We start from the raw sequence: 26,889 nt of genomic DNA, 5'->3' as shown, positions 1-26,889 counted from the left end.
ATATCCCTTTCTTCTGTTCGCGGTACGTAGACACTTCGTTTCCAATGATTGAAAGCTGAAAGACGCCACTTGGCGTCACCCGGCACTAACAGTTTGAAAACCGAAATACGCCAACCGGTGTCTCTTGTCCTCAATGTGTTAATACGCGATGCGTCTCACGTTGTCCTCGCCTCGGACAAAGAGCTCTCCTTATCCGTTACTTAACCTTGCCGAGGGTGTTGATGACGACTCGCGCGCACCGTTCCAATTCCTTTTACGCGCAATTTATGGCCACCGTGTTCCGAGCAAACCGAGAATTAAGAACGTTTGAAGACATCGTCGATGAAATTCGCGACGATCGTGTAGAACGTGTACAACATTTGGAAAGGAGGTTCCGAGAGCATATTTAATCGGTGACCCAATTCCGAGAGTACACGAATTCTTTCAACCGACTCGTGAATCTGAAACGGTTCGAAAAATTTTCATAAAATTAATATCGAAAGATTTTTCAATTCTATTGATTCCTTCGTACGAGATCGCTCAATGTACGGCTGGAAATTCATTAGATATTTATTTACAATCGTACTGGAGTATGCATTTATAGTTTGCACTGTTTCGCGAGATTACGAACGAGAGAGTGTTCGTCACAAGTGACTTCGTCTGTACCGCGTAACGCTGGTCAGTTGCATAGGGAGGAGCAAGAGGAGCGAACCACTCCCACTTTTGACGCTCTCGAGAACTGGCGTCACGCTGACCTCGAGTAGTAGGTGTGACCTATGACTCTACTCTATATTCCTGTGCGAGTAGACCGACGTGTGACCAACCTGATTCCTATCAGATTCCAACTTACCAGTGTTGTACAGTATACGTACAAACTGCACAATTATTCGCATATATTAGACACATAATGATTCAACGAGTCACAATATTTCTATTCGTCGACTCTCACGCCATTGTACAATCGTACTGTCAAACATGCTCAAACATACCGCTCCACACCTTATTCTCTAAACCTAGAATTCTACAGTAATATTACTGCCTCTTGACAACGATTTTGTAATCAACTTCCATACAAAACGGACCACGAATAAAAAAATAATAATAATAAATCGCGGAGGTGCACGAATGGTAAATTGCGATCCACGAAATCGGTAAACATCGAAGAACCGTCTCCGCGATCGCGAACGTAATCGAGATCGACCAGACTCGCAATCAGTGATAAAAACAACGAGTCAAACAATTTGTTTACGAATTTCCGTGGATTATCGGGCACCCTGAGTCAAACGCGATTGTTTGACGCGGTTTGGAGTCCCGAATCAACGTCGAGGCGCCGCGTCTAACTGAGAATAAATCGTAATTACGTCGCGGTGTATTTACTCTTCCGCGCTTTAGCGGTACATTTTGTAATTACGCGCGGGCGCGAAAATAAAAGCAACGGAGCGAGGGCGCCACGTTGAATCGACACGCATCGTTAATTGCCGGCGACGAACGGGGGTCGCTGACCGCCGTAAAGGCGGTATCTTAATGCACGAATATCGTCGAGGTATTCGCGAGACAGCCGTCTTTTCCGCGCGTGGGATCGCCGGACCCGCTGTTCCTCTCGTGCGTAATGCGCGTTAGAGAAGCCCAGACCTGTTCCGCGGAACGTGTGTGACATAACGCGACACCGGCGCACACTTGCCACTTGCACACTGTACAAGCCGAGCTAAAAGTGAATAATTATTTACGACACCAACAAACTTACCGACCGACGAAAAAGATCGATATTCCCCCTCCTCAATTATTGGAAACGATTCGTGAACTTGGTTTGCCCGTGTTTGAGCTGAATTGAATTTTAGAAAAAGTACCGAAGAATACTTTGGACAGTAGTTCCCGCTTTCAAGATCGAGTCTCCGTTTGGAATTGATAACAACGATCTCACCGACTTGTGGAAAATTGGTTTTGTATTCTTACTTCAATTATTGAGGAACTTGGTTTGCGAGTGTTGAAGCTGAATTGAATTTTAGAAAAAGTACTGAAGTCTTTGGACAGTAGTTCCCGCTTTCAAGATCGAGTCTCTGTTTGGAATTGATAACGATCTCACCGACTTGTGGAAAATTGGTATTGTATTCTTATTTCAATTATTGAGGAACTTGGTTTGCGAGTGTTGAAGCTGAATTGAATTTTAGAAAAAGTACTGAAGTCTTTGGACAGTAGTTCCCGCTTTCAAGATCGAGTCTCTGTTTGGAATTGATAACAACGATCTCACCGACTTATGGAAAATTGGTATTGTATTCTTATTTCAATTATTGAGGAACTTGGTTCGTGAGTGTTGGATTTGAATTGAATTTTAAAAAAAGTACCGAAGAATACTTTGGACATTAGTTCCCGCTTTCAAGATCGAGTCTCCGCTTGGAATTGATAACAACGATCTCACCGACTTACGAAAATTGGTATTGTATTCTTATTTCAATTATTGAAGAACTTGGTTTGTGAGTGTTGGAGCTGAATTGAGTTTTAGAATAGTACTGAAGAATTATTATTATTATTGACTTTGAGTACAGTAAAATCTGCGTTTTCTAAACTAGTATGTAGAGAAGAAAATTTGGATAATACGTACACGGTGTCCCGATCATAACCGGTCGATTTGAATTTCCCGCTGTTTTTCAAACGTCGAACCGATCAACCTGAAACTTGACGTGTGTCATCTAGACAGATGGGAAATTAATCGTGGAGAAGTACACGATGAAAGAACGGGTGCAAATTGTTTCGGGCGTATCACGAAAAATCACGATCTTTAACGTCAACGATTCGGGGAAAGAAGCGAATCGACCCGCTTTCAAGATCGAATTTCCACCCCGGATTCGAGACTTGAAATCATTCCTACTATTAACGTAGGCGACACAAGTGCACACTTGTGATCATTATACAGGCCGTGCTATTGTGAAGATCGATAATTATTTACAGTATCAACGACCTCATTAACTTACGAAAAAACTAATATCGTGTGTGTTTGTGTGTGTTTGTGTGTGTATTCATATACCAATTATCGATCAACATAGTTTTCGCGATTTAAATTTAGGTCAACTTTTAGAAAAGTCTAGAACAAATACTGTAACTCAGGTGACACACACAAATCTTTCTTCGTTAATATACTTCAAGGTCACTAAAATCGACGAGGTCATTGGTATTGTAAAGAGAACACAATTTGAGAAGAAACGACAGTTAAGAAAGTATACAACTATTACTAGTTGAATCTCGAATGAAACTCGACAACCTTGAGGCAGTATACAGTTGGATCAAACGCAAATGGCCTCTCAAGATCGTTATGGTTAGCAATGAACCCAGACGGATCGATCGTCTTTCGTTCGTGAAAGTCTTGAACGTTTAATAAGTCGTTTTTCAGAAAGATTGAAACATTTAAAAGATTTCTGCTACGACTACGTAAGTCTAATATTGAATAAAACTAACTTAACGAAGTTTTATACCTTTAACCCAGTTCCATTATTTTATTCAATTCGATCGGAAGTCTCTGCGGAACATACATATTCATTCAAACACTCGTTAGAGTCCTATATAGAGTTATTCGTAATTCAATATCGTGCCTGTAAAAGTGTCACCGCAGTAACCGAACATTAACATCGATCATGTATGCTCGACGTGGTGGTAGTTAAACAATTTACGGTCAATACGTTCAAACATACCTATGAATTAGTCAAGAGAGGTTTAGGTGCCAAGTGAAATTGCAAATATATTTATTTTGAGAAGTACTGTACGTGCACATTTGACAAATTTTATTTTGGGCATACGTATAGTTACAGGTTACAATTTAAACATCACCGAGTGCGTTGCAAGATGAATAGTTTCGAGAAACAAGTTCGAGGAATAGTTTCTCGTACGTGGCGTATAAAAATCTAAAAAAAAAAAAAAAACACACGAAACACTATAGATACAAAAAATATACATATCTTGAATTTATGATTCTCTACAAAGTATTAAAAGTGTTAAAAAATATTGGGTTGTTCGAAAAGTCGTTTCGTTTTTTCTGGTGAAAATGAAACACAATTTTTTTACACTGTATAAACATTTTCTTAAATCATATATTCGCCATTTTGTCAAACGAAATCACTTTCCGAACAACCGAATACGTAAAAAGACAAGTTCGTTCTCTTCGTTAACTGAACGAAAAAAAAAAAAAGAAATATTACACAGTATTATTTTGTTCGCGTAATCTGAGAAAACAAAGTCTGAAATTTCGAATGCAGGGATATCTACGAGCGCGAAACGTACGAGAAAGTACACGTTCGCGTTAAAACGAACCGTGATGATATTGCTCCGCAAAACCGGGAAAGATAATCGATAAAACGAATCGCATTAACAAAAGAATAGTCGGTGTGGGTAATCGATAGCAACGATGCTTCGCAATCGAGCCTGGGTCACGTGCAGCTCTCGATCGACAAATCGTAAGATTCATCAAGATTTCCACGATTTGTCGAGACTTCCTTCTCGTTTCGTATACACAATATTGAAAACAATATGAAACAAGCGCGCTCTTCAATATTTCCATCGCTGACCGCTGCTCCGCCTCTCCACCCCCCACCACCACACCTCGATATCGCCTCAGTGTGCAAGTCACGCGTGGCGTGACTCGTGGTGGGGGGAGTGGCCTTGAGCGGTCAATTAGTTTTTGACCCTACTATAATTGCACACGGCCGATAGTAGATAATTTAACCCTTTGATTACGAGGCGCTCGAAACTAAAAGCGATCACGGTGCATATTGAACAAGACGATTATTATTCCCGCGCTGGATCGTAAAACGACGCGAAAGGCTCTGTACACGCACCCAACGTAAACTTTCAAACTTTTTTCCCTTCCGCGCGGATCTATCCGAAGTGGTTTATTACTGTTATTAGAATTATCCATGAATATAACATGGTTTATTCAAATATTATCTTACGACGCGTTTGACTACCTAATACACTTTTATATCGAAAATAACTTAATAATCAATGCCGGTATGACGAAATTCGTGGGTAACGTGGACAGCGGTGACTTCGATAAATAATACGTAATATACGAGTGTGTGTGTATATATTCTTCGTATATAATTGTCTACTTTTAGAGGTCATATATATACGCCTTTCGTAAACGTTTACTTTTAGAGGGCGTACCTGGTCGTGTTTCGTTGTCGGGGTGGTTAAAAATAAATTCAAACGGTTCACCGTTTAATAACGTACAATCGTTCGTTACTTATCGATAGGATTTAAAATAGAATCTTCGTTAACTCGTTTTATTCCACTCCGATGATAACGATGTATCCTTAATACGGATAGAGTAGAATCTCGGATTAAAAATTAATAAATATTCGAATCGAACGTTGGGTGATATCCGCGCGTGAAATTTAGTTAAACAACGACCCAGTTAAACAACCGGTACGATCTCCCGTGCAGCGGTTGCAAATATGAACAAAGGTGTACAGTGAAGGTAGACATTGGAACCAACCGCGACAGACACAATTTACCTTAATTGAGCTAATTGTGTACAGTTAGTCTTGGATAATATTAGATTGTTACATAAGCACCGACCGTTGATTTCTTGTTAGATACAAAGTAATAAATGTTGAATGCAAATCTCACCGTACCGAAAGAGACACTGCTATTAATAACAAAAGTGCTGTATATTTAAATCGTACGACGCGATTTAATCGTCTTTGCGCGGCAATTTTAAACGATCGCGCGGTCGTATTTCAAAAAACGAACGTAATCTTTTCGTAACGACACCGTTCCTCTCTCATGAAAATTAACAACTATCATCAGTTAACTACGTGCAAAGTATCCTTAAAAAAAAAAAAAAAACAAACCATTCCTCTAATTTTAGATCAACAACCCAATGGGTAAACATCGAGACGAAGATACAGACACAAGAACGAACCAGCAAGCTCTACTTGTAAAAGTGTACGATTCGTAACGGTTGCAAAAAAAATAGATCAACATTGTGTAATGAAACATGAACGTACGAATCAATTTTGTCATCTGTATTGTGCGAGTAATTAATTTTAAACGAGACGTTGAATTCGAGAGGAAGACGCAAGAGGGGAGACGATCGAACGACCATATATTTTCAATAAAACGATCAGATATTTTCAATAAAACGATCAGATATTTTCAACAGAACGATCAGAGCTGCAGAAAGGTGTATCCAATTAACATTGGTTCGCGAATAAATCCTAACGGAAATGCGAACAATTTGCATCGCTCGTGAGAACTAATTGCGTACGGTTGATATTAGAGAGTTATTCGAACGGTTGGTACGTGTATCCAACGTTGGATGAAAATGCAGAACGGATGGAATAAGGAGGTCCGGTTCCAGCGAGTGTTGTCGAGTACTGAAATCCTTCTGTACTCTCTTTTCATCGAGATACATAAAACGGTTGGTTTACTCGTCCGGGCGTACGTCGAGCGTAACACACTTTAGCCGGGGATAATGGCTGAAATGAACGAACGAACACACACCGGGGCCGGTGCAAAATCGTTTTCTTCATCGGCGATAGTTGCACGCCTACCGGTTTTATTTTCCCAATTCACGTTAACCTCATTCCGCCGCGACTTTTCCAGCAGCGCTCCGTACCGTTAACACTGTTCCCGTTCGTGGAAAATACGTTACATTATATCAGGTCGGAACGAAAGTTCTCCTCGTTTGTTACGATGTAGCGTACGATGGAAACCAGTTAACAGAAACGAACGAGAGGCTGGTGAACGACGATGTAACTCCATCGGGAACGAATTTTTGCGAAATTTAAACAAACACTTTCGCCAAATTTCTTTTCAATCCTTTTGTAACCCTACCAAACCACTGATAACATTTCTTTTTGCACACGTTCTCATAATAACGTATGAGACTCTATCTGCTCCCATAACAACGCATGACAGTCCATACGACAGACTGATAACCGAAATTAGTTTTGCATACGTTTCCATAACAACTCATGAGACTCTTTTATTATAATAACGCACGAAAGACACTTGTTACATAACGCAGGATACTTATAACAAGGGAATGAACAGATATAAAAACCTGATCCATAGGAGACAGTTCTTGACCTGTGATTCGATCCACAGGAATCTATGTTACACTGTAATTGTAATTAAAGTGTAATACAAGGGAAAATAATAAAGAGTTCGTCTCCCATTGGACATCAATTTTTTTTTTGTATTAAATACTGAATTATTACGTGACACTTTCGCGACCGATACTTCGACGCAGTGAAACTAGTGTCAAGGTTAATTGGAAAAATGGTGAAAACACGTAAAATTGTAAAATTTCTTTCTTCTTCTGCTTTCGAACGTTCTCTCAATTACTTGGTTACCCGAAATTCTAATTAACGGTACGGATGAAAGATACAGAGATAAAGAATTGAAATAAAAAAATATAGAGAGAAAGAATGAAATGCAATATTCGATATTGAACAGACAACGCGTGTGTTTTAATCGAATCGAGTGGATTCGATAAATGAATAAAATATAATTCGAATCTGAAGCTTCGAACTAATATCGTCCCGTTTACGTTATCGTCGCCGACAGTGATAACCTTCGTTCGAAAATTCGCGCCCTTTTAACCTACTCCACTTTCAAACCGTGTAACACATCGTCCACTGTTCCTCCGCTGTGTAATTCTTTCGATATTCGTTCGTTTCGTATTCTATTTTCCATTTAATCGTACACGTATCTATTATACAACTGAGACTCGATTTAAAGGCGTTTAATGCAGTGCGTTTAATAAAAGAAACATCTGAACGATAATAATAATTTTAAAGAGCGTTATCCGGCCGGTAGCGAGTACAACCGTATCCTATTTTCTTATCGAAAGAAGGTGAGGTTCGAGTGCTTTACAACCTGACCCACCTATTCAACGTTTATCGATAATCCTTTGCGTCTCCGGGTAAATATTTACGAGACACCGAGAACCCGTAATAAAACGTAGGAACGATAGATACACGGAACGATGGAACTCGCGTTCGAGACGTGTTCAATGTAACCGTGCAAACGAGCAAACGCTGCCAAACCCTTTACTTTCGAATAAGATCTCTCTGGTTCTCGAGTTCTTCGAGCAGATACTGTTCGTGGTTTCTAATGCGTGCCAATGCGTCACTGAAAGACGAGACTGGCTTCGAACACCGACGAAATGTCGGGAGACGAACGAAAAAGGACAAAAGACGTTACCGTTGCACTCGAATCGTCAGTCGAGTCGGTCTCGGAACGATCAAACGATGGAAATGTATCCACGAACGTTGGAATATCATTGTAAACGATTTCAGTAAGAAAAAAAAGGGTAAAGATAATCTTCAGGTGTAAAATCTAGTAAATAAAGTGTCCATTCCGGAGAGAAGAACCGTATAAAATGATCAATGACTCCACGAAACTCGTACGAGTACGAACTGAACTGCAATTGCAGTACCGTTGCACACGAAATGCGAATTGCACCGACCTCAAGTTCCCAGAACATTTATACCGAGCAACGACCGAACTGAAATTATACCTAACAGGATAGAATCGTCGATGGCTTTATAAAAGGCGGAGAGAATTTACTAAACTGTAGTTAATCCACAAAGTATCGTAGATTAGGAATACTGTGTAAAATGATGGACGAGTGCAACAGAATGCATTTGGGTGTGCCTGTGTAATCTTCGTAATGAGTGTCTCGCGGAAAATTCTGCTGTGTAATTCTATTTTTTTTTGTTTTTTTTCGTTCAAGTCTCTAGGTAGGAGTGGTCCTATCGTAACAGATCTCCAGTTTCCAGACCTTGGGAGTATCTTCTGGTACGAATGTTGCACGGTTCTTCGTCTAACGAAACATCGTCTGGAATACGTTACGGAACCCTGACAGCACGAACGTCTGGTATATCTGTATCGGATGTACGCTGTCGGGAGAGCATTTTTGTTACACAGACCGTTCTTTTCTCGACTTCGTCGGCCGTTATTGGAACAAGGACTTTTATCGATCTATTTGCTCTAGTTAGATTCCAACGGCGTGAAAAATGTTTGCGCACCGTAACTCGAAATCGCTGCTAAACAGACTGAGGACAACGAGGCTGAAACGAACGTTGTTAGACGATCGGACATTTTCCGAGGGGAATTCAACGTTTATCGTGCCGAAAGTTAGAAGAAGTGATGATCTCTAGGTGAACTCGAGAGAAAGAAGATTTCAATGGACGTTGATTTTGTTAAAAGTGAAAAAGATGAAGTAAATGTATCGACTTTTAGATAAGAGTGAAATATTTCTGTGGGAGATTCAAAGTAAGGTTTACAATAGTGTGAAAAAATTAATCGTAGCAATCGTCGGTCCTGATCTTGCAAATTGTCGTTAAACTTGTCCCCGTTAGTAACTATACTCTACTCTCGTGGTACAGAAAAACAAAAGAAACGTAGAAATAACGGTAATGGAATTTCACCTCCCCGTCTCTCGGATTGTCACACCTGGATCCCGAACCCGAGGAGCGATACTTGCACGCTCGAGCAGAACCCTATGATCGGTTGGTAATAATACAAAAAATAAAGAAACTACCGGCAATCCACGTGTAAAAACAAAATAATCATCGCACAGCGAAAGACTGAACGCTCTGTTAACTCTTTGAGACACGGTTGCTAAACGTGTGAAATAGTACCAAATAATTAAAACTGAAAAATAGATCAATTAGATATTTCATTATGAGAAGAGATTATTAACAGTCTCGTCGTGAAACTCGTACGGAGTTGTTTTAATTTGTCAATTATCGACGAACATGCCCCGAAGTGTTAAACGGTGCGAACAGATCCGAATTGTAATGGAATATTAACAGTCTTACCGTGCAATTTGTTTTGAGTTATTTTAATTTGTCAATTATCGAAAAACATGCCCCAAAGTGTTAAACAGTGCAAATAGGTCCGAACTGTAATGGGATATTAAGAGTCGATTATTGGAAAACATGCTCCAAAGAATTAAACAATGCAAACTGTAGTCGAATATTAACAGTCTCACTGTGCAACTCGTATAGAATTATTTTAATTTCTGAATTATTAAAAAATATCTTACTGTGCATGTAAGTATTAAGAAGGAAGAGTCATTTCTTGACCCACTGTGCTCCAAAAAGTTAAACAATGCAACCAGATCTGAACTGTATTAAAATATATACAGTCTCACCATGCAATTTGTATAGAATTATTTTAATTTTTCAATCATTGAAAAATATTCTACTGTACATAAAAATATTAAAAAGGTGAGCTATTTCTTGACCCACTATGCTCCAAAAAGTTAAAGAATCCAACCAGATCTGGACTGTATTTTAATTTTTCAATGATTGAAAAATATTCTACTGTGCATATGAAGGTATTAAAAAAGTTGGCCATGTTTTGACCTACTATGCTCCAAAAAGTTAAACAATGCAATCAGATCTGAACTGTATTAAAATATATACAGTCTCACCATGCAATTTGTATAGAATTATTTTAATTTTTCAACGACTGAAAAATATTCTACTGTGCATATCAATGTATTGAAAAAGTGGGCCATGTTTTGACCTACTATGCTCCAAAAAGTTAAACAATGCAACCAGATCTGAATTGTATTAGAATATATAGTCTCCCCATGAAATTTGCACAAAGTTATTTTAATTCTTCAATGACTGAAAAATATTCTACTGTGCATATGAAGGTATTAAAAAAGTTGGCCATGTTTTGACCTACTATGCTCCAAAAAGTTAAACAATGCAACCAGTTCTGAATTGTATCAAAATATATACAGTCTCACCATGCAATTTGTATGGACTTATTTTAATTTTTCAATCATTGAAAAATATTCTACTGTACATATCAAGGTATTGGAAAAGTGTGCCATGTTTTGACCTACTATGCTCCAAAAAGTTAAACAATGCAACCAGATCTGAATTGTATTAGAATATATAGTCTCCCCATGAAATTTGCACAAAGTTATTTTAATTCTTCAATGACTGAAAAATATTCTACTGTGCATATGAAGGTATTAAAAAAGTTGGCCATGTTTTGACCTACTATGCTCCAAAAAGTTAAACAATGCAACCAGTTCTGAATTGTATCAAAATATATACACTCTCACCATGCAATTTGTATAGAATTATTTTAATTTTTCAACGACTGAAAAATATTCTACTGTACGTATCAATGTATTGAAAAAGTGTGCCATGTTTTGACCCACTCTGCTCCAAAAAGTTAAACAATGCAACCAGATCTGAATTGTATTAGAATATATAGTCTCCCCATGAAATTTGCACAAAGTTATTTTAATTCTTCAATGACTGAAAAATATTCTACTGTGCAATCAATGTATTGAAAAAATGTGCCATGTTTTGACCCACTACGCTCCAAAAAGTTAAACAATGCAACCAGATCTGAACTGTATTAAAATATATACAGTCTCACCATGCAATTTGTATAGAATTATTTTAATTTTTCAATCATTGAAAAATATTCTACTGTACATAAAAATATTAAAAAGGTGAGCTATTTCTTGACCCACTATGCTCCAAAAAGTTAAAGAATCCAACCAGATCTGGACTGTATTTTAATTTTTCAATGATTGAAAAATATTCTACTGTGCATATGAAGGTATTAAAAAAGTTGGCCATGTTTTGACCTACTATGCTCCAAAAAGTTAAACAATGCAATCAGATCTGAACTGTATTAAAATATATACAGTCTCACCATGCAATTTGTATAGAATTATTTTAATTTTTCAACGACTGAAAAATATTCTACTGTGCATATCAATGTATTGAAAAAGTGTGCCATGTTTTGACCTACTATGCTCCAAAAAGTTAAACAATGCAACCAGATCTGAACCGTATCAAAATATATACACTCTCACCATGCAATTTGTATAGAATTATTTTAATTTTTCAACGACTGAAAAATATTCTACTGTACATAAAAATATTAACAAGGTGGGCTATTTCTTGACCCACTATGCTCCAAAAAGTTAAACAACTCAACCAGATCTGAATTGTATCAAAACATATACTCTCCCCATGCAATTTGTATGGACTTATTTTAATTTTTCAATCATTGAAAAATATTCTACTGTGCGTATCGATGTATTGAAAAAGTGTGCCATGTTTTGACCCACTACGCTCCAAAGGGTTAAACAGTGGAAACAGATCGGAAGAGTAGCGAAGGAAGTAGCCGAGTTATCGGTAACTACGGGTGGAAGTCGAGTGGAAACGGCCGGTCGAATCGTGGTACAAACAAAGGGAAAAATTCGAGACGGAGTTTTGTAAACATCAGCGCCGTGTAAAAAGTGGACCGAGCTGCGCTCGGTTCGAGCGATGCAGCGTTTGCATCACGCATTAAGGACTTGGCCGAGTTTGCCCGCGGGGTCAGACTCGTGTGTGACACAAGCCAATGGCCGCCCACGTTCGACGCGCCGATTTCATTACTATTTTCGTTGCCACCTGCTCCCCCGTGTACGTGGAACGATCCTACCACCTTGGTAGTTGCTGCACACCGAACAAGAGGAAAGCCACGCATGCCCACGTCCGTACCGCGTTGGATAGATAGATAGACGGATAGACGGATGGTTTTGCAATTTGTTCACCGTCGAGGGATCCTTGGCACTTCCACGCCGTGTCGTTGTTCGCGATACGAACGAGTTGCTAAACGTCGCCCGGCGACCAATCGCGTGGACGATCATTGACGAACGCTCGAGAGAATAATTGCGCCGTCGCGTCGCTTTCGAGAGGGAAAAGAAAAAAAAACAGCGTCGGGACTGGAACCGAGCGAGGCGTGTTGGTACACAATGAGAGACACACCAACGAACTCTTCGAAGGTAAGAAACTCCTACTAAACGCGTGTCGACTGCAACTTTTTGTTTACAAAATTCAACGATTCAAGGTGATCGCTCGGCCAATCCTAATGGGTACACTGTACGTACAGTGGCTTCGAGAAGTATTCCTACGCTCTATCGCGAGGAAATTCTTATCTTATATTTAACGAAAGTTTATGCGGTATATATAATAGTGCAACACAGAGAAACCTTTTCGGTCGGAAAAATGAACGATTTCCTTTGGTTCAAGAAAAATTTGTTCAAAAAGGTGAAATCGAGTCTCGAAGATTGTAATGTTACTTTTTTTTTAGTGTAATTTTTCTTGGAATTTTTCTGCAACGGAATATTTTTCATTGGAAAAGTTTTGCTCTATTTCCCACCATTACGAAGCTGCATTTGAAAAATCGAAGAGAAAGTAGCACCGTAATGATTTCAACAGATTTCAGACGATTGGAGAGCTTGCACCGACTTTCATGTTCTTTGTAACTTCGTAATCGCGCGAGGTACAACGAACAATTCTCTTAGAGAAAATGTACAATTTTTAACGCTCCACTGTGATAAAAGTCTACCGAGAAAATTGTATCAAAGAAGCGACGAAACTTTGAATTTTCGAGTCTTGAGTTTATCTTATCGAGAATGTTTCTTGTCGACAAAATAATTATCTCACAAGTATGCTTTACATACATGTAAACTTTCATTGAAATCAGACTCGTAGGTTAGGCGAATTTCCTTCTAATATAGTGTACGAATACTTTTTTGATCCACTGTATATTTCTGCTATTCCTGAAGTGTCTTAGAAGGTCAAACGAGCTTGTTGATACAGTTTCTTGGCATTTATTCTAATAGTACCCCTACGTCAAAATTCCTAAGCATAATGCTACAACGTAGAATAACGTACATTCGAAAATAAAAGATTCCTTATTTTTAACACCATTTGCTACTTTAAGACGCAGAATTCTATTTGCAAATACTGTAACGTCACTTCGAGCTAATTGTGCGTTTATCGTATTCTGCGAGAGAGTAGCGAGGATTGGAAACGGTTGAATTTTTATATTTAATTCCGTAAAAATCTATCGGTTTAAGGGGTATGCGTGCTTGTGGTATTTTTATCGAAAAACTTTTTCACAATTAAAAACTTTTTCGGATGTTCTTCTGGAACAGATGTTTTAGAATTTCTATACGAAGAGTTCCAGGGGAAAGGGGATTTCGAAAGTTCAAATGGAAAAAGTTTCACAAAGCAAATAAAATTATCGTGCGATATTTACCCGGCCGCGTACTGATACCCGTTGGGAATTTTGTTCAAGAATAAAATGTTACACTCTAAGCGGCACGGTACTAAATTTCGAACAAAAGATACTCTAAATTAGAGACACGCGTTATAAAACTCGTTTAATATCGGTAATAGAAATGATTGTCTTATTAAACGAGAATTTTTATTTTTTCGCTCTATATATTCCATTACATTTGTATTCTTTGTGAAATCTATTAAAATCAGAATTTCCGATACGAGAATTTACCATTAAATCGGTAAAAATGGAATCTATTAAAAAATATTTCACGGTTGTTTTAAATACAGTTGTCACATTTTTTAAAAATTGCAATAAAATTATCTCCATTTCCTGAAAACATCTCATACCATATTAACTGTAATCCCGCATTGAACCGGTAAAACTGGAATCTATTAAAAAATATTCGACCGTTTTAAATCTAGTTGTAACATTATTTAAAAAAATTGCAATAAAATTATTTCTATTTTCTGAAAACTTTTTATATCACATTAACTGTAATCCCATATTAAACCAGTAAAACTGGAATCTATTAAAAAATATTCGCCCGTTTTAAATCTAGTTGTCACATTGTTTAAAAAAGTTGCAATAAAATTATTCCCATTTCCTCAAAACTTTTTATATCGTATTAACTGTAATTCCACATTAAACCAGTAAAAATGGAATCTATTAAAAAATATTCGCCCGTTTTAAATCTAGATGTCAGATTGTTTAAAAAATTGCAATAAAATTATTCCCATTTCCTGAAAACTTTTCATACCATATTAACTGTAATCCCATATTAAACCAGTAAAAATGGAATCTATTAAAAAATATTTCACGGTTGTTTTAAATATAGTTGTCACATTGTTTAAAAATTGCAAAAAAATTATCTCCATTTCCTGAAAACTTTTCATATCATATTAACTGTAATCCCACATTAAACCGATAAAAGTGGAATCTATTAAAAAATATTCGACCGTTTGAAATCTAGTTGTAACATTGTTTAAAAAATTGCAATAAAATTATTCCCATTTCCTGAAAACTTTTCATACCATATTAAACCAGTAAAACTGGAATCTATTAAAAAATATTCGACCGTTTTAAATCTAGTTGTCAGATTGTTTAAAAAAGATTGCAATAAAATTATTCCCATTTGCTGAAAATTTCTCGTACCGTATTAACTATAATCCCACTGCTTCTAGTCTCGTTCCCGATACAGTAATTTCCGCTTTCGGTTGACAAACTCGAGACCCGGCCAGTTCGCTCGAAAGCGGGGTAAGTAGCGATCTTGATCTCCATCCGAGGCTCGAACCGCAAATACTGCATTCGGTGAAAGAGATCGTCGCGGATGGCGGAGTATCTTAAACGCGAACGGAGTACGCAAAAACCGTGCGCATGAATCGTCGCATGAGAGGATGTGGATATATCTGGGATTTTTGCGCGCGAAGAAATGAGTTTACGTGGCCGAGAAGCGAGCGAGTCGGTAGGCTTGGTCCGATAACCATCGGCAGAGTTTAACGAAGGAGTTTAATCTATGAATAATATCGAAACGCTCCTTTACGATATCATAAATAATACGAACGACCGAGACGTAGCGAGAGAGGAAGAGAAAAAAGAAGAGGAAGAAGTAAGAAAAGAAAAAACGAGAGAGAGAAAAAAAAATGAACTAGGAAATACTACGCGCGATGCCAACACGTACGAAAGAAAACGTAGTCTCTCTTCCGCGGAGACCGCCGCCAAACGCCTTAACAGAACAGCTGATTAAATCTCTGTGTAACGCGGCGCGCGCTCCACGGTGCGTACGCTTGTCCTAGATTCGATGAAACGCGAAAAGGAAGCGCTTTGGAAATTTACGAGGGCGAACGCGACGTGTACTGTACCAGCGAACAAACGATGGGTAAAAGCTGCCGCTATTCTTCGACGAGAAATGAATATTCACCGTGCGCCGCGGTGGGGGGGCAATTATTCGATATTCTCGCGCGTTCGCCTCGCGCGGTTTAAAGGAAACGAAGAACAACGTCTGAACCGTACGTTGCAGGATGTGGTGGAGAAACGGACCGGTGGATACTGGAACGGTTTTCAAGACGTATTTACGCGAAGCGGACAGTGCTAACGGAGAATAATGTACAGGGATTTCCGAACATAACCGTAGAAATGTATCGCGTATTTTTCTACGCGAGAAATACACGCGCGGGAGCCACTATTGGCGAGCGAATCGATTTTTCAAATACGCGCGGGCTAGTTGCGATTCGCCACCGCACGTAACGAACTCTCGCCTACGCGGATTTGTTCAACAGGTCTGCATTCTATTTGTACGCACGGTATAGAAAAAGTTACGGGTTAAGGTTATTCGATGGAACGCGGCTCGGTTCTTTTTTTTTTTTATTTTGTTTACTTCGTTAACGAACCAACAACTCACGGACCACACCGATCGTAGAAGTTTGAATCTGGTTCGCGAATTTTCGAACGTTTCGATAAGACAAATTTTTTAATCGTAAATAATGCACACGTGTGTTCTATGGCTGTGTACTGAAAGTTAACTTTCTTGAAAATAAAGATTCGCTAACCAACACATTGCGTTGTGTGCTCCAAAATAAATGAAAATATATATTACGACCAAGATGCGATTTAAATGGAACGAATATAATAATATATAATATCTAAACATTGGTGGAAGTCATTTCGTTTTCCAAAATGGAGAATATGTAATTTAGTCAAATGTTTATACGCTCTAAAAAAATCGTGTTTTATTTTCAACGAAAAAAACGAAATGACTTTCCGAACAAGGTAATAATAATAGTAAAGTTATGATAGCGGGGTAAGTAACCGGTGTATTATAATAATAATAACAGTAACGACGTTTTCGTAATGGTAATAATAATGTTTTTATTATTAGGATAATAATAAACGTGACGTATGAATATTTTATTACAATGTTAACGAGAGTTTGAACCAACTGATCAGTATTTAATGAAAATGAATATTGGAAGAATTCATTTCTGGCATTGCAAATTCCACGAATTGATCTCGAATCTTTTGAAAATCAAATTCTTCAACGAAGAGAACGAAACGACTTCCCGAACAACCAAATATTTTCTATTCGTTCCTTTCAAATCGCTTCTTGGTTGCAATATATATATTTTTATTTATTTCGGAGCACACTGTACAACACTGAGCTGCTTTCTCAAGAACGAACAAAGATTGCGAGAAAAAGTAGAATCTAGGCTGGGCTGTACACGGAACAATTGGGGAAAAAGCACAATTTATTTTCCTTTCTCTGCAAGGGTTACGAGGTTGAAACAATCGTGAGAAGAAATAAAGTGCTTTTCCAATTACCCTATAAAAATATATTCCAAAGTGTCAGCTGAAGGGAAAAAACGATTAAATAAATTTCGTACGAGATACGTAATGATCGTCGTATTCCCCCGGTCGTGGAATCGCGGTTGGGATAAATATAAACATTGGTGTAAGTCACGTGGAAAAAGCAATCGTTCAGTGAAATAGAAAAAAAGAATTTCATCCGAGCAGTGCTCGAAAAAGCAATCTGCAACGGTTCGTGTATCTCCCGTGCATATTGCACCGCGCAGGTTCGCTCATCGCATTGTACATATTGATAAAATAAATATTTACAAATCAATCGATGAATCGAGTGTAAACAGTAAATAGAGAGAACATCGGAAACGTAAATAACGGGACTGGAGCAATTGACGTTAGACAAGTCGTCCCATTGGAACAGCGCGAGCGTGAACTAACCAAACAAACGTTAAAGCCGAACTTACGTCTGCAGCGCCTGCTTGATGTCGAAGGTGATGGTGGTGCCGATGTCCACGTGGAATACGTACAGCATCTTCGGGCCGGTCAAGCTCCTTCCAGTCCGACGACAAGGGTGAAACGGCCAGCCCGCTCAGGGAACACCACTGGCATCCGGTGACGCGTATCCTGCTCCAGACGTCCGAAGAAGAAGACCTCTGTCACCTCAGGTCGACTCCTGTAGTCAGCTCGACCGGGGCCGTACCCCACGTTTCCCACCGCTCGCGAGTACGGCCCCCTCGGGTTTATGCCACATCGATCACGGCCACGAATCCGTTCGTCGTTGTCGATTCACCGGGACTTCTCGCCGGGTTCGAGACCTCCTGCGCGACCGTGCTGGTGTGATGGCTCTTCTTCCAAAAATTATCGCACGGATCGTGCGATCGCGCGCGAACCAAGAGTGAAACGAACGAGACGTGGACAGAAAGGAAGTTTCGTCGCGTACGACGCGAAATAGGCGCACACCCGCGTTTGTAAACCTATGTGTACACCGGGTATAGGTATACGTGTATATCGGTCCGTAGGAAAGCAGCGATGGATTTCAGCTTCGGCTGCCCCTCGAACGAAACGGAGATTCGTTGAGATTGAAGTGGAAAAAAATGAAGCGAGAGGAAAGAGCGATATATATCACGAGATCATCGGTAACTGAGAGAGAAGTCTCACAGCCAGTTCGGTGGGGAGGCTGTTGTACAGTCTTTTTAAAGAGCTCGAGTCGGCCGGGTCGGTAAACTATAGGCTGAACGAGGCCCGATCCGCGCGATCGTTATTTACAGGACGGCACTGAAGAATTTTTGGTCCGGCCGGAAGTCGTTTACGAGAACGAACGTGAGCGTAGTGAGCCTTGGTAACGAAAAAGTTGACTGACACGCTCCGAAGATGCCCGTACGTTCGATAAAACGTCGACCGTGGCTCGTATCACGGAGTAACAATTCTTGACAACGTCGTCGGTCCGCCTGTCATCGAGGAAGGCTCACGGTATAGATTGCACTGTTGCTCCCGAAAGCATCGGTCGATCGCGTCCTCCGGTTTTGCGTGATGTAACGTAGCCTCGGTTGCCACGGCTCGACGATCCCTTTAAACACAGTTTACGAGACAGCCCCGACGAACAACGTCGTGTACGCGACGTACCACCGTACGCGGAACACGATTAAACTGTTTCGAAACGAGTCACCGTCGCGGCGATGGAAAACTCGTCGACGCGATAAACGAGTTAGTCCCGGATCAGCTGCTCGTCAAAACAAAGCACTCGCGCGTACACGAAAGGCCAGCGATCCTTTCTCCGAGCTGTTTGGTGCGTTGCCTGAACTCGATACGGTGCACAACACGGCCGACGATATATTCTGTGCACGAAACGGTACGACGCGAGATCATCCAGGACGCCAGGATCTTCGTTTTATATCGCGACGGGTCGTGTGTACGCCGAGAGTGACGTACCGACCACAACAAACAACGCTGCGCCACACGCACGGGAACCTATGCGCAGAGAACGTAGCACGGAACAAAGAAACTCCACTTTCGCCGCGGATTTTCTCGTTTGCGCCTTTATTTCCCGTGTCTCGGGTTCAGGTACTGTTGCTGACACTTGTCTGCTTCGCGTTGCTGCCGAATTTTCACCGCGAATGCGTCGAACGCTTGGCCGAGAACGTTCACTTTTTCAGAGCTCTTACACCGTGCCAGAGAGAAGAAGGTAGGGGGGCAACTAACTTGGCGCAGTCCCGTTCGACATTTTGCTCTGACGCATCGCGTCGCCAGCTGTTTACTGCCGAGTGCAGGTCCGGTCGAGCACGGAGAACAGAACTGCTTGCCGAGCGCTCTGCTCGCGCAGATATTCCACTCGCCACTCAGCTGTTCGCCCGCGATCGAGGCGCCCCCTACTCAGTACAAACATGGCGTATGCGACGCGTGCGGTAGTTTGAACGAATTATTCTACGAACGATCATTTCTGTAAATTAAACTCTTTGTTTGATCTTTCGCGCATCCGATGTCGTCGTGCACGACCGTGCTTAGTCATTTTTCGAAGAGTTCGACAGAAATTTCGATAATTCAGTGCGAGTGATACGAATAATTTTGAATCCGTTGTCCGTTGGGCATTCGCGTCGTTCGAATCGTTTATTTCCTCGCGTACCAAAGTGCGAATGACAAAGGAACGATCGTTGCTCGATCGTGGACGACGAATTTGCAGCAATCTGCGCACACCGATTCTTCGCGAGACTGTCACGTGAGCAACGATTAAATATTTTCCATATTTTAAGTAAAATATTCGATCGCGCCGCGACGTGGCTATAAAAATAACGAATTTTGCCTACGGACTATCTCTTGAGCAAACATAAGTTGCATCGAGGATACGGATAATTTCTACGATAATGATCGAGGTTCCTTTGTATCAAAGTTAACTCCGCGAAAGCATGCGATGTAGAAGCACGGTCGCACGACTTGTACATTCAAAAGAACCTGTAGAAGCAGTAGTGCTGCCATCGACCGAAGGCTGTGGGGGCGCATGCGCGGAGCTATAAACTATCCACCGCCATTATCTTGCTTCCGTGTGGAGGTTCTTTACGCTAGGTCGACTGTGAAAGGGGAGAGTGATGCAAATTCGAGCCGTGTAGCGTGGAGCCGTAGCTGCACGCGCTGTGTTTGTTTATATCCCGTAACGTTATCGCGGGCTGAAAGTTGTCAGAAGTCGACGTCGAAATTCTACTTGGATCGCGCGGACGCATAAACGTTTCATGAATACGTGCCTTCATCCTAGGCAAATAGTAAACCAGCTCGAATATACATAACGTTCGCTCCCGAAAATAACCGTTCACTGTTGCCGTTCGTATGCTGTCAAGCTCATTGCGTAATTCGCTAATGGTTCCACGTGTACGCCTAATGAGCTGTTTATTCAGCAAATTAATATCTACATTTCTCTAAGAAGCAGCGTCATCGTGTGTGACCCAGCGTGTCGCTTTACATGGTAGTAAATATTGTACACGTAATTGCGTCCTTCGGTCACAGTATCCATCATCGGAAGATACTTCGCGACAGAATAGCGCAGCAATATACGCGTGTGTATACGTATACCTCGGCTGCGCGCGTATCGTTCACCTTTTCGTTCGAGGTCTCGAAAGCCGTAACGAGAATCGTACCCATTTATTGCAATCATTCTTACTCGCGCGTGATGCGAAATCGATATGCGACGAAATCGCGACGCACACAGCCAGAAGCGTGCTTCGTGCGCGACTCGATGAATTTTAATTCCGTCGCGTGGTGTCAATGTATTGCCAGGAACTTACTACGCCGTGACTTCTACATTAAGTCGCCCCGGGACCGACGCAGTAGAGACGTTCTACGCTTGTGTACTACTCGATAGTAAATAGGTGTGTCGCACGTGGCATACGATAAAGCACAATACTGTTTCGGATCGCGGAATTAAGGGACTGGTAGCGGAAAGGAGGAAGCAGATACGATGACAAAAATATATCAGAACTCGCGTCGCGGGGCGCGAGACGTTCCGCGGAGACGCGATAAATATGTTCTAACCTCTTCGCAAACGCTATCGCCGCGCGCTGTCATACACGTGGTACTTGTAACGTATATTTCGCATTATATTTCACATTTTCACAATCGTTTGATTTTTGATTGCAAGCGATAACGTTTCACCGATTAGTCATACGTATCGAGTATTTTCTTGTAAATCGTACCGTACGAATGCAATACGATAAAAGATGTTGCAGACGATGGAAATATATATCGTCATTTTATCGCAACAATTTATTAGGCCATTTAACCAGTCATTCGACGTTTCGCGGCGCTGACTTTTAATAATCGGTCCGATACGAAAAGGACATTGATATATTGATCCGGGAACGTAAAAACATCGTAAAAATTGGAATTGCTTTCTTTTCTTTTTTTTTTTTTTTTTTTTATCGTTGCGGAGATTTTTAGGTTACAATCGCGTTAACTTACACTTTTATCGAATCCATTCTATAATTCGTTCCGAAACGAATTCGACCGTACCTTTATACAATACAGGAACATAATTGGTGGTGATAAATAATACATTGAATAATAGATTATCATAACGATTCTCACCTAATTAATAAACAAGAAGAATCGATCCTATTATCATATTTATCATATTCCCCCGTTCCAACTATGTATACAAATTTCCTGCATATTCAAGGTACGAGGAGATAATTAAGCGTTCGCGTTATAAATTATACGTTCGATGTTCGATCATGATTTTCCAAAGTGTCGAATACACGAAAACTACTTTTCCACGTATTTTTTTTTTACCACTAACGATCAATGATTTCCATTTCTATTTCGCTGGTTAAAATTCGAAAAACAATCAGCAACTTTCGAGTTCGTCGTTTCTGTTTGTTTATATTCAATTAGGAACGCGATCGGGAAATAATATCGAAATTCAAGTAGATGAAGAAATTGCTTGCCCAGGGCCGTACCGTTTTAACCAATTCACTACCGGTAGTCCTGCCCGGTCGGGGATCGTTAACGATCGTTTCCCCTCGTGAAAACGCAGAACCTTGAAACGAAGCCTCGCGGTAAGTGGCCCGCCGATTTCTCGATTTTGCAATTGCGAAATGTTGCGCGAGCATAACGTAACACGCTCGATAGGGTACGTCGGCGGCGAAACGCGAAACGGGCAACGCGAGGGCCGGTTTCTTTAATTTCCACGGTAACGTGCGTGGCGGCGATCAATTATCCGCGAACACACTGGAAAAGGAAAAAAAAAAAAGAATAAATGCGGCGGGCCGCCGCGCTTCGAGCTGGTTTTTGTTCGCTCGATTAGCATATGCAAATCGGATGAAATGTAACAAGACGCCCGGTAATTGCTCGCGTTAAGGAAAAGCGGTGCCCGCGATCGAATCGTGGCCGCGATAACGCAACAAAGAAGGTGGAAGCGTGAACTTTGCTTCGGTGGTCATAGGCTGCGGAGTAGTTTCCTGGAAGAAAAAAAATACCAGGAGCGTAATATCGTCGATGGAAATATCTGTTTTCTAACGAACGTGTCAATGATGCCTGTATTTTGAGAATTTTTCGCATTGGGTTGTTGAGGGAATGTTATTTCGTTTTACCAAATGGAGAATATGTAATTTAGGAAAATGTTTGTATACTTTGAAAAAATCGTGTTTCATTTTTAACGAAAAATGGGAAATGATTTTACGAACAACTTAATATTATGAACGAGTGTGTCTGATAGAATTACCTTCGCTTCGATTCTTGTATAATACAATAGGTGCTCCTTTGCATTATACATTAATACGATGATGATCCCCCACTCTTTCGGTCGAGGTTAATGAGCATGCATCTCCAGATATCTTGCAATTGGAATTTTACGCGACGATTGAAAGTGTGGAATAATCTACTTACATGTTTGAGAATTTTTACACGGTGGAATCGATGGATGAGACGAGTTCCATGTTGGAAATTTTGTTCTAAGATAATTAGTAGGGTTTTTTTTATACAGCTCTGTTCATTAGGAGGTGTTTAAAATTAAGAATGAAGATAATCGTATGGTATTTATAATATCAATCGTACAGTACAACGAATAGTATTTATCATGGAAGAAGAAAGAATTGTAATTAGATAACAAAATAATGTTTGAGTATTCCAAACAAATTATTATATAATAGTGGAATTTAATCGTATTAGATCATAGTTCGATGTTGGAAATTTTGTTCTAAGATAACTAGTAGGGTTTACAGTTTTCCCCATTATGAGGTGTTTAAAATTAAGAATGAAGATGATCGTATGGTATTTATAATATCAATCGTACAGTACAATGAATAGTATTTATCATGGAAGAAGAAAGAATGCTAATTAGATGACAAAATAATGTTTGAGTATTCCAAAAAAATTATTATATAATAATAGAATTTAATCGTATTAGTTCATAGTTTCATCCTTCGTTAATCTTCAAATTTTCTATAATATCATTTTCCTGAATGTAGATTTGAATTATTTCGAACTCAGGGAAATTTTTTAAATTAAAAAGTTCGGACATTGAAAACAAAATCTTAACTTCCAACCGATCTGCATGCAACCCTGTTGATTAGCCACCCTTGCACGATGCATAACATGCACGAGGCGGTCTCGATGGCTAGCCATAACTTTTAGTCAATCCTAACCTACAATCTTGTCTCTACCCGTATATTTGAACATTCCTCGGCGTTCTTTCGACCAATTACAATTATTTGTACAGATCCGTGGCACAAATACGCAGATAGAGAAAAGCTGGATAACCTCGAGAAGTATAGACCCAATTGGTCAATGTAAACACAAACGATACTCTTCGAGAAATTATATCATTGGAGTTCTCGGTAGTCCGATAAGCGCGAATACTGGATTACAACACGAACAACGGTTACTTGAATATTTCGATTTTCTTTCAAAAATTAATTCTCAACATCTGCTTTTGAGCGTGCAATAAATTTAATTTCCAAGTAATTTTAATTATTCTACTATGGAACTACTCCTTGATAAACATTCAAAATTGTACTTCCCAGTACTTGAGTATTTCGATTTTGTTTCAAAAATTAATTCTCAATATCCGCTTTTGAGCGTGCAATACGTTTAATTTCCAAGTAATTTTAATTATTCTATTATGGAACTACTTAAATCCTTGATAAATATTCAAAATTGTACTTCCCAGTACTTGAGTATTTCGATTTTGTTTCAAAAATTAATTCTCAACGTCCGCTTTTGGACGTGCAATAAATTTAATTTCCAAGTAATTTTAATTATTCTACTATGGAACTACTCCTTGATAAACAATCAAAATTGTACTTCCCAGTACTTGAGTATTTCGATTTTGTTTCAAAAATTAATTCTCAACGTCCGCTTCTGTGTGTGTAATAAATTTAATTTCCAAGTAATTTTAATTATTCTATTATGGAACTACTCCTTGATAAACATTCAAAATTGTACTTCCCAGTGACGCGTCCCGACAACATCGTCGCAAGATCAATAAATGTCACGGGTCAACGACGGTTTTAATTTCTGCCTTTATCGAAGAAACTAATTCATCTCTCGGTGAAACTCGGTACCAATACCGCTAGTTCCACGGGAATTTTAATCATCTATTAATATCGGGATTCGAGCTGTGTTGCTCGCGGAAACAACGTACCGGTATCGTTTCCACGAGACGTTTTCATCGTCTTCGTGTCCCACCATCGCGAAGCGAATGGGAATGGGAAATTGTAGGCAGTAGCTATTTTCGGAACATTGGGCTTAACTCTTTGAGGCACCGTTTCTAAACACACGAAACGATACAAAATAACCTAAAACTTAAAAATAGATCGATCGGATATTTAATTACCAGACGGAACGTTAACAGGTGTGTAGAGTATTTAACGAGTAAAATATTTTATTAGTAATCAACGAGCATACTTGAAGATACTTCCAGTAACGTTTTGTAGTTCGATGTGCTCGAAAACAATTTCCCCGATGGAGAGGTACTAAGCAAAATTAACAAATACATCGTGCATCGCCCCTCCTGTTTGCCAACGGTTGAAACCTGAAAGGCGCGAATTGGCGTCTCTCGTCCCGAATGCGTTAAAAAGCTAGGACGTTTCTTAACCCACTGTGCCCCCAAGAGTTAAGGAAACCGTACACGCGTAGCTCGTACGCAAATAACAGTACGAGTCCGTGTCGATTCGATCGTTCGATTCCTCTCTTCTTAATCTCCCTGTAAAATCGCGATTGTGCTCGCAGCTTCCCGTCGACGTAAGGTGGAATAATTCAATTATGTCGCAGCGAGGAAAACGGAGGAGACCACCGTGAAAAAAAAAAAGAAAAAAAAAAAAGGAACGAAGCGCGGCACGTGAATCATTCGAAGGCATCGATCGTATTGAACGGGAGAAAGGGCGATCGAGAGTAAAGACGTGGTTCGCTGGCGGTGGGGGGTGGGGGGAGAGTGCGAGAGAGAGAGAGGAGTGGGGGTACGGTTTCCACGAGTCGCGGCGAAGAGAAACGAGGCGCGCGACGAGCGGATCCTTGCGTGCGCGCGACACACGCGCGGTTTCCACGTTTCTCTCTCTCTCTCTCTCTTTCCCGCGAAGGTCTCTCGTTAGGCTTCGTAGCACGCGAATCGTTCGAGAGCCATGCGGGAGGTGCGTGGCCAGAGCGAGGTCAATTCACGCACGTGCACGTCGTGCGTGCCTCGTATTATATGTTACATGTTACGGACGTCCCGTTCCAGCAAAGGCGTAACCGGTGGAAAGGGCAGCGGGAGCCTAGCTATTAGGCCGTTGCATAATGAATATCGAACCTTTTTCCCTTTTATCGTTCGTATCTCCGTGAACCCGGCCCGACCGACCTACGGTAAAACGAGCGCGTTCTTAAGGCTTGTTTGAGGGTATTTTCCCCCGGGGTGAAAAAGGTTCCAACGCCCTGATTTATGGTGAATGCGGCCGAGTGGCGATTATTGGAAAATTAACTGTTCTGGACCAGTGATTAATCCTGTCTTCTGTATCGGTAATGACGATAAATCACTTTTAAGCCCGTCTAAGCTCCGGGTGTGTGTACTACGTTTGGATTTGCGCGCTTGGTAATCAATGTGTTAAATAGTAATAGTAATAATAATAATAATAATATTGTTTCGTGTTTACTCGAGCGGTGTTGCGCACAGTGTGAAATGAAAGATTAAACAGTGCGCGATACGTTGAAGTAGAGATGATAAATTAATTTGCGATGGAAAAAAAAGGAATAGGTATTTTTTTCTTATCTATTGTCGAATTTAATTCAAGAGATGTATTTTCAATTTATTGGACATTTGGAAAGAAATTTTTCACTCGTATTAAAAATGATAATTTTCGTACGATTAGTAAATTACACGAAACAATATCGAAGAAAATATGTGATTTGAGGTAAGAGTAAAGGGACAGAAGAGAAGTTCAAGAAGTAATTTAATGTGTTTGAACTGTGGTGTAAAATGTAAGTTTAAAGTGTTTGAATTAATTTTCCTAGCCGATTACTCTATCAATTGAGCCATCCAATCCCATCGGTAATTCAATATTCTAA

The 26,889-nt window shown here is 40.1% G+C and overlaps 2 protein-coding genes and 1 long non-coding RNA gene across 4 annotated transcripts in view; 2 read left to right on the top strand and 1 right to left on the bottom strand.

Moving 5' to 3' along the window:
* Atg17 (autophagy-related 17) overlaps window positions 1–19,645 on the bottom strand; it is a 125,492-nt gene extending 105,847 nt beyond the window's left edge. The window contains exon 1 of one of the 2 annotated variants that reach the window (XM_076313106.1): window positions 17,835–19,645. In XM_076313106.1, the coding sequence (XP_076169221.1) occupies window positions 17,835–17,902 (68 nt within the window). In that variant the 5' untranslated portion in view covers window positions 17,903–19,645. The remainder of the gene's footprint in view (window positions 1–17,834) is intronic. The other variant, XM_076313107.1, reaches the window with a different exon arrangement.
* Window positions 12,485–16,632, top strand: LOC143147071 (uncharacterized). Its single transcript, XR_012992161.1, has 2 exons — window positions 12,485–12,790; window positions 15,258–16,632. It is a non-coding gene; the product is annotated as an uncharacterized LOC143147071 (long non-coding RNA).
* LOC143147446 (uncharacterized) lies at window positions 18,465–24,297 on the top strand. The gene is made up of 5 exons (XM_076312691.1): window positions 18,465–18,506; window positions 18,601–18,709; window positions 18,789–18,840; window positions 18,912–20,083; window positions 24,071–24,297. The coding sequence occupies exons 1-4, from the start codon at window positions 18,465–18,467 to the stop codon at window positions 19,774–19,776; spliced, it is 1,068 nt and encodes a 355-aa protein (XP_076168806.1). The 3' UTR covers window positions 19,777–20,083; window positions 24,071–24,297.
* Window positions 24,298–26,889: the final 2,592 nt, after the last annotated feature.

This window comes from Ptiloglossa arizonensis, chromosome 5 (assembly GCF_051014685.1).
Source record: "Ptiloglossa arizonensis isolate GNS036 chromosome 5, iyPtiAriz1_principal, whole genome shotgun sequence".
NCBI lineage: Eukaryota > Metazoa > Arthropoda > Insecta > Hymenoptera > Colletidae > Ptiloglossa > Ptiloglossa arizonensis.
The sequence above is the reverse complement of the archived record's forward strand: the minus strand, read 5'-3'. Positions and strand labels throughout refer to the sequence as shown.

Excerpts from the sequence above, each read along its gene's own strand:
- LOC143147446 (XM_076312691.1), top strand. The coding sequence starts at position 18,465 with ATGAAGCGAGAGGAAAGAGCGATATATATCACGAGATCATCG. Across the intron at positions 18,710-18,788 it reads CGTGAGCGTAGTGAGCCTTG|TAACAATTCTTGACAACGTC; the intron begins GTAACGAAAAAG and ends CGTATCACGGAG. Across the intron at positions 18,841-18,911 it reads GTCATCGAGGAAGGCTCACG|CCTCGGTTGCCACGGCTCGA; the intron begins GTATAGATTGCA and ends GATGTAACGTAG.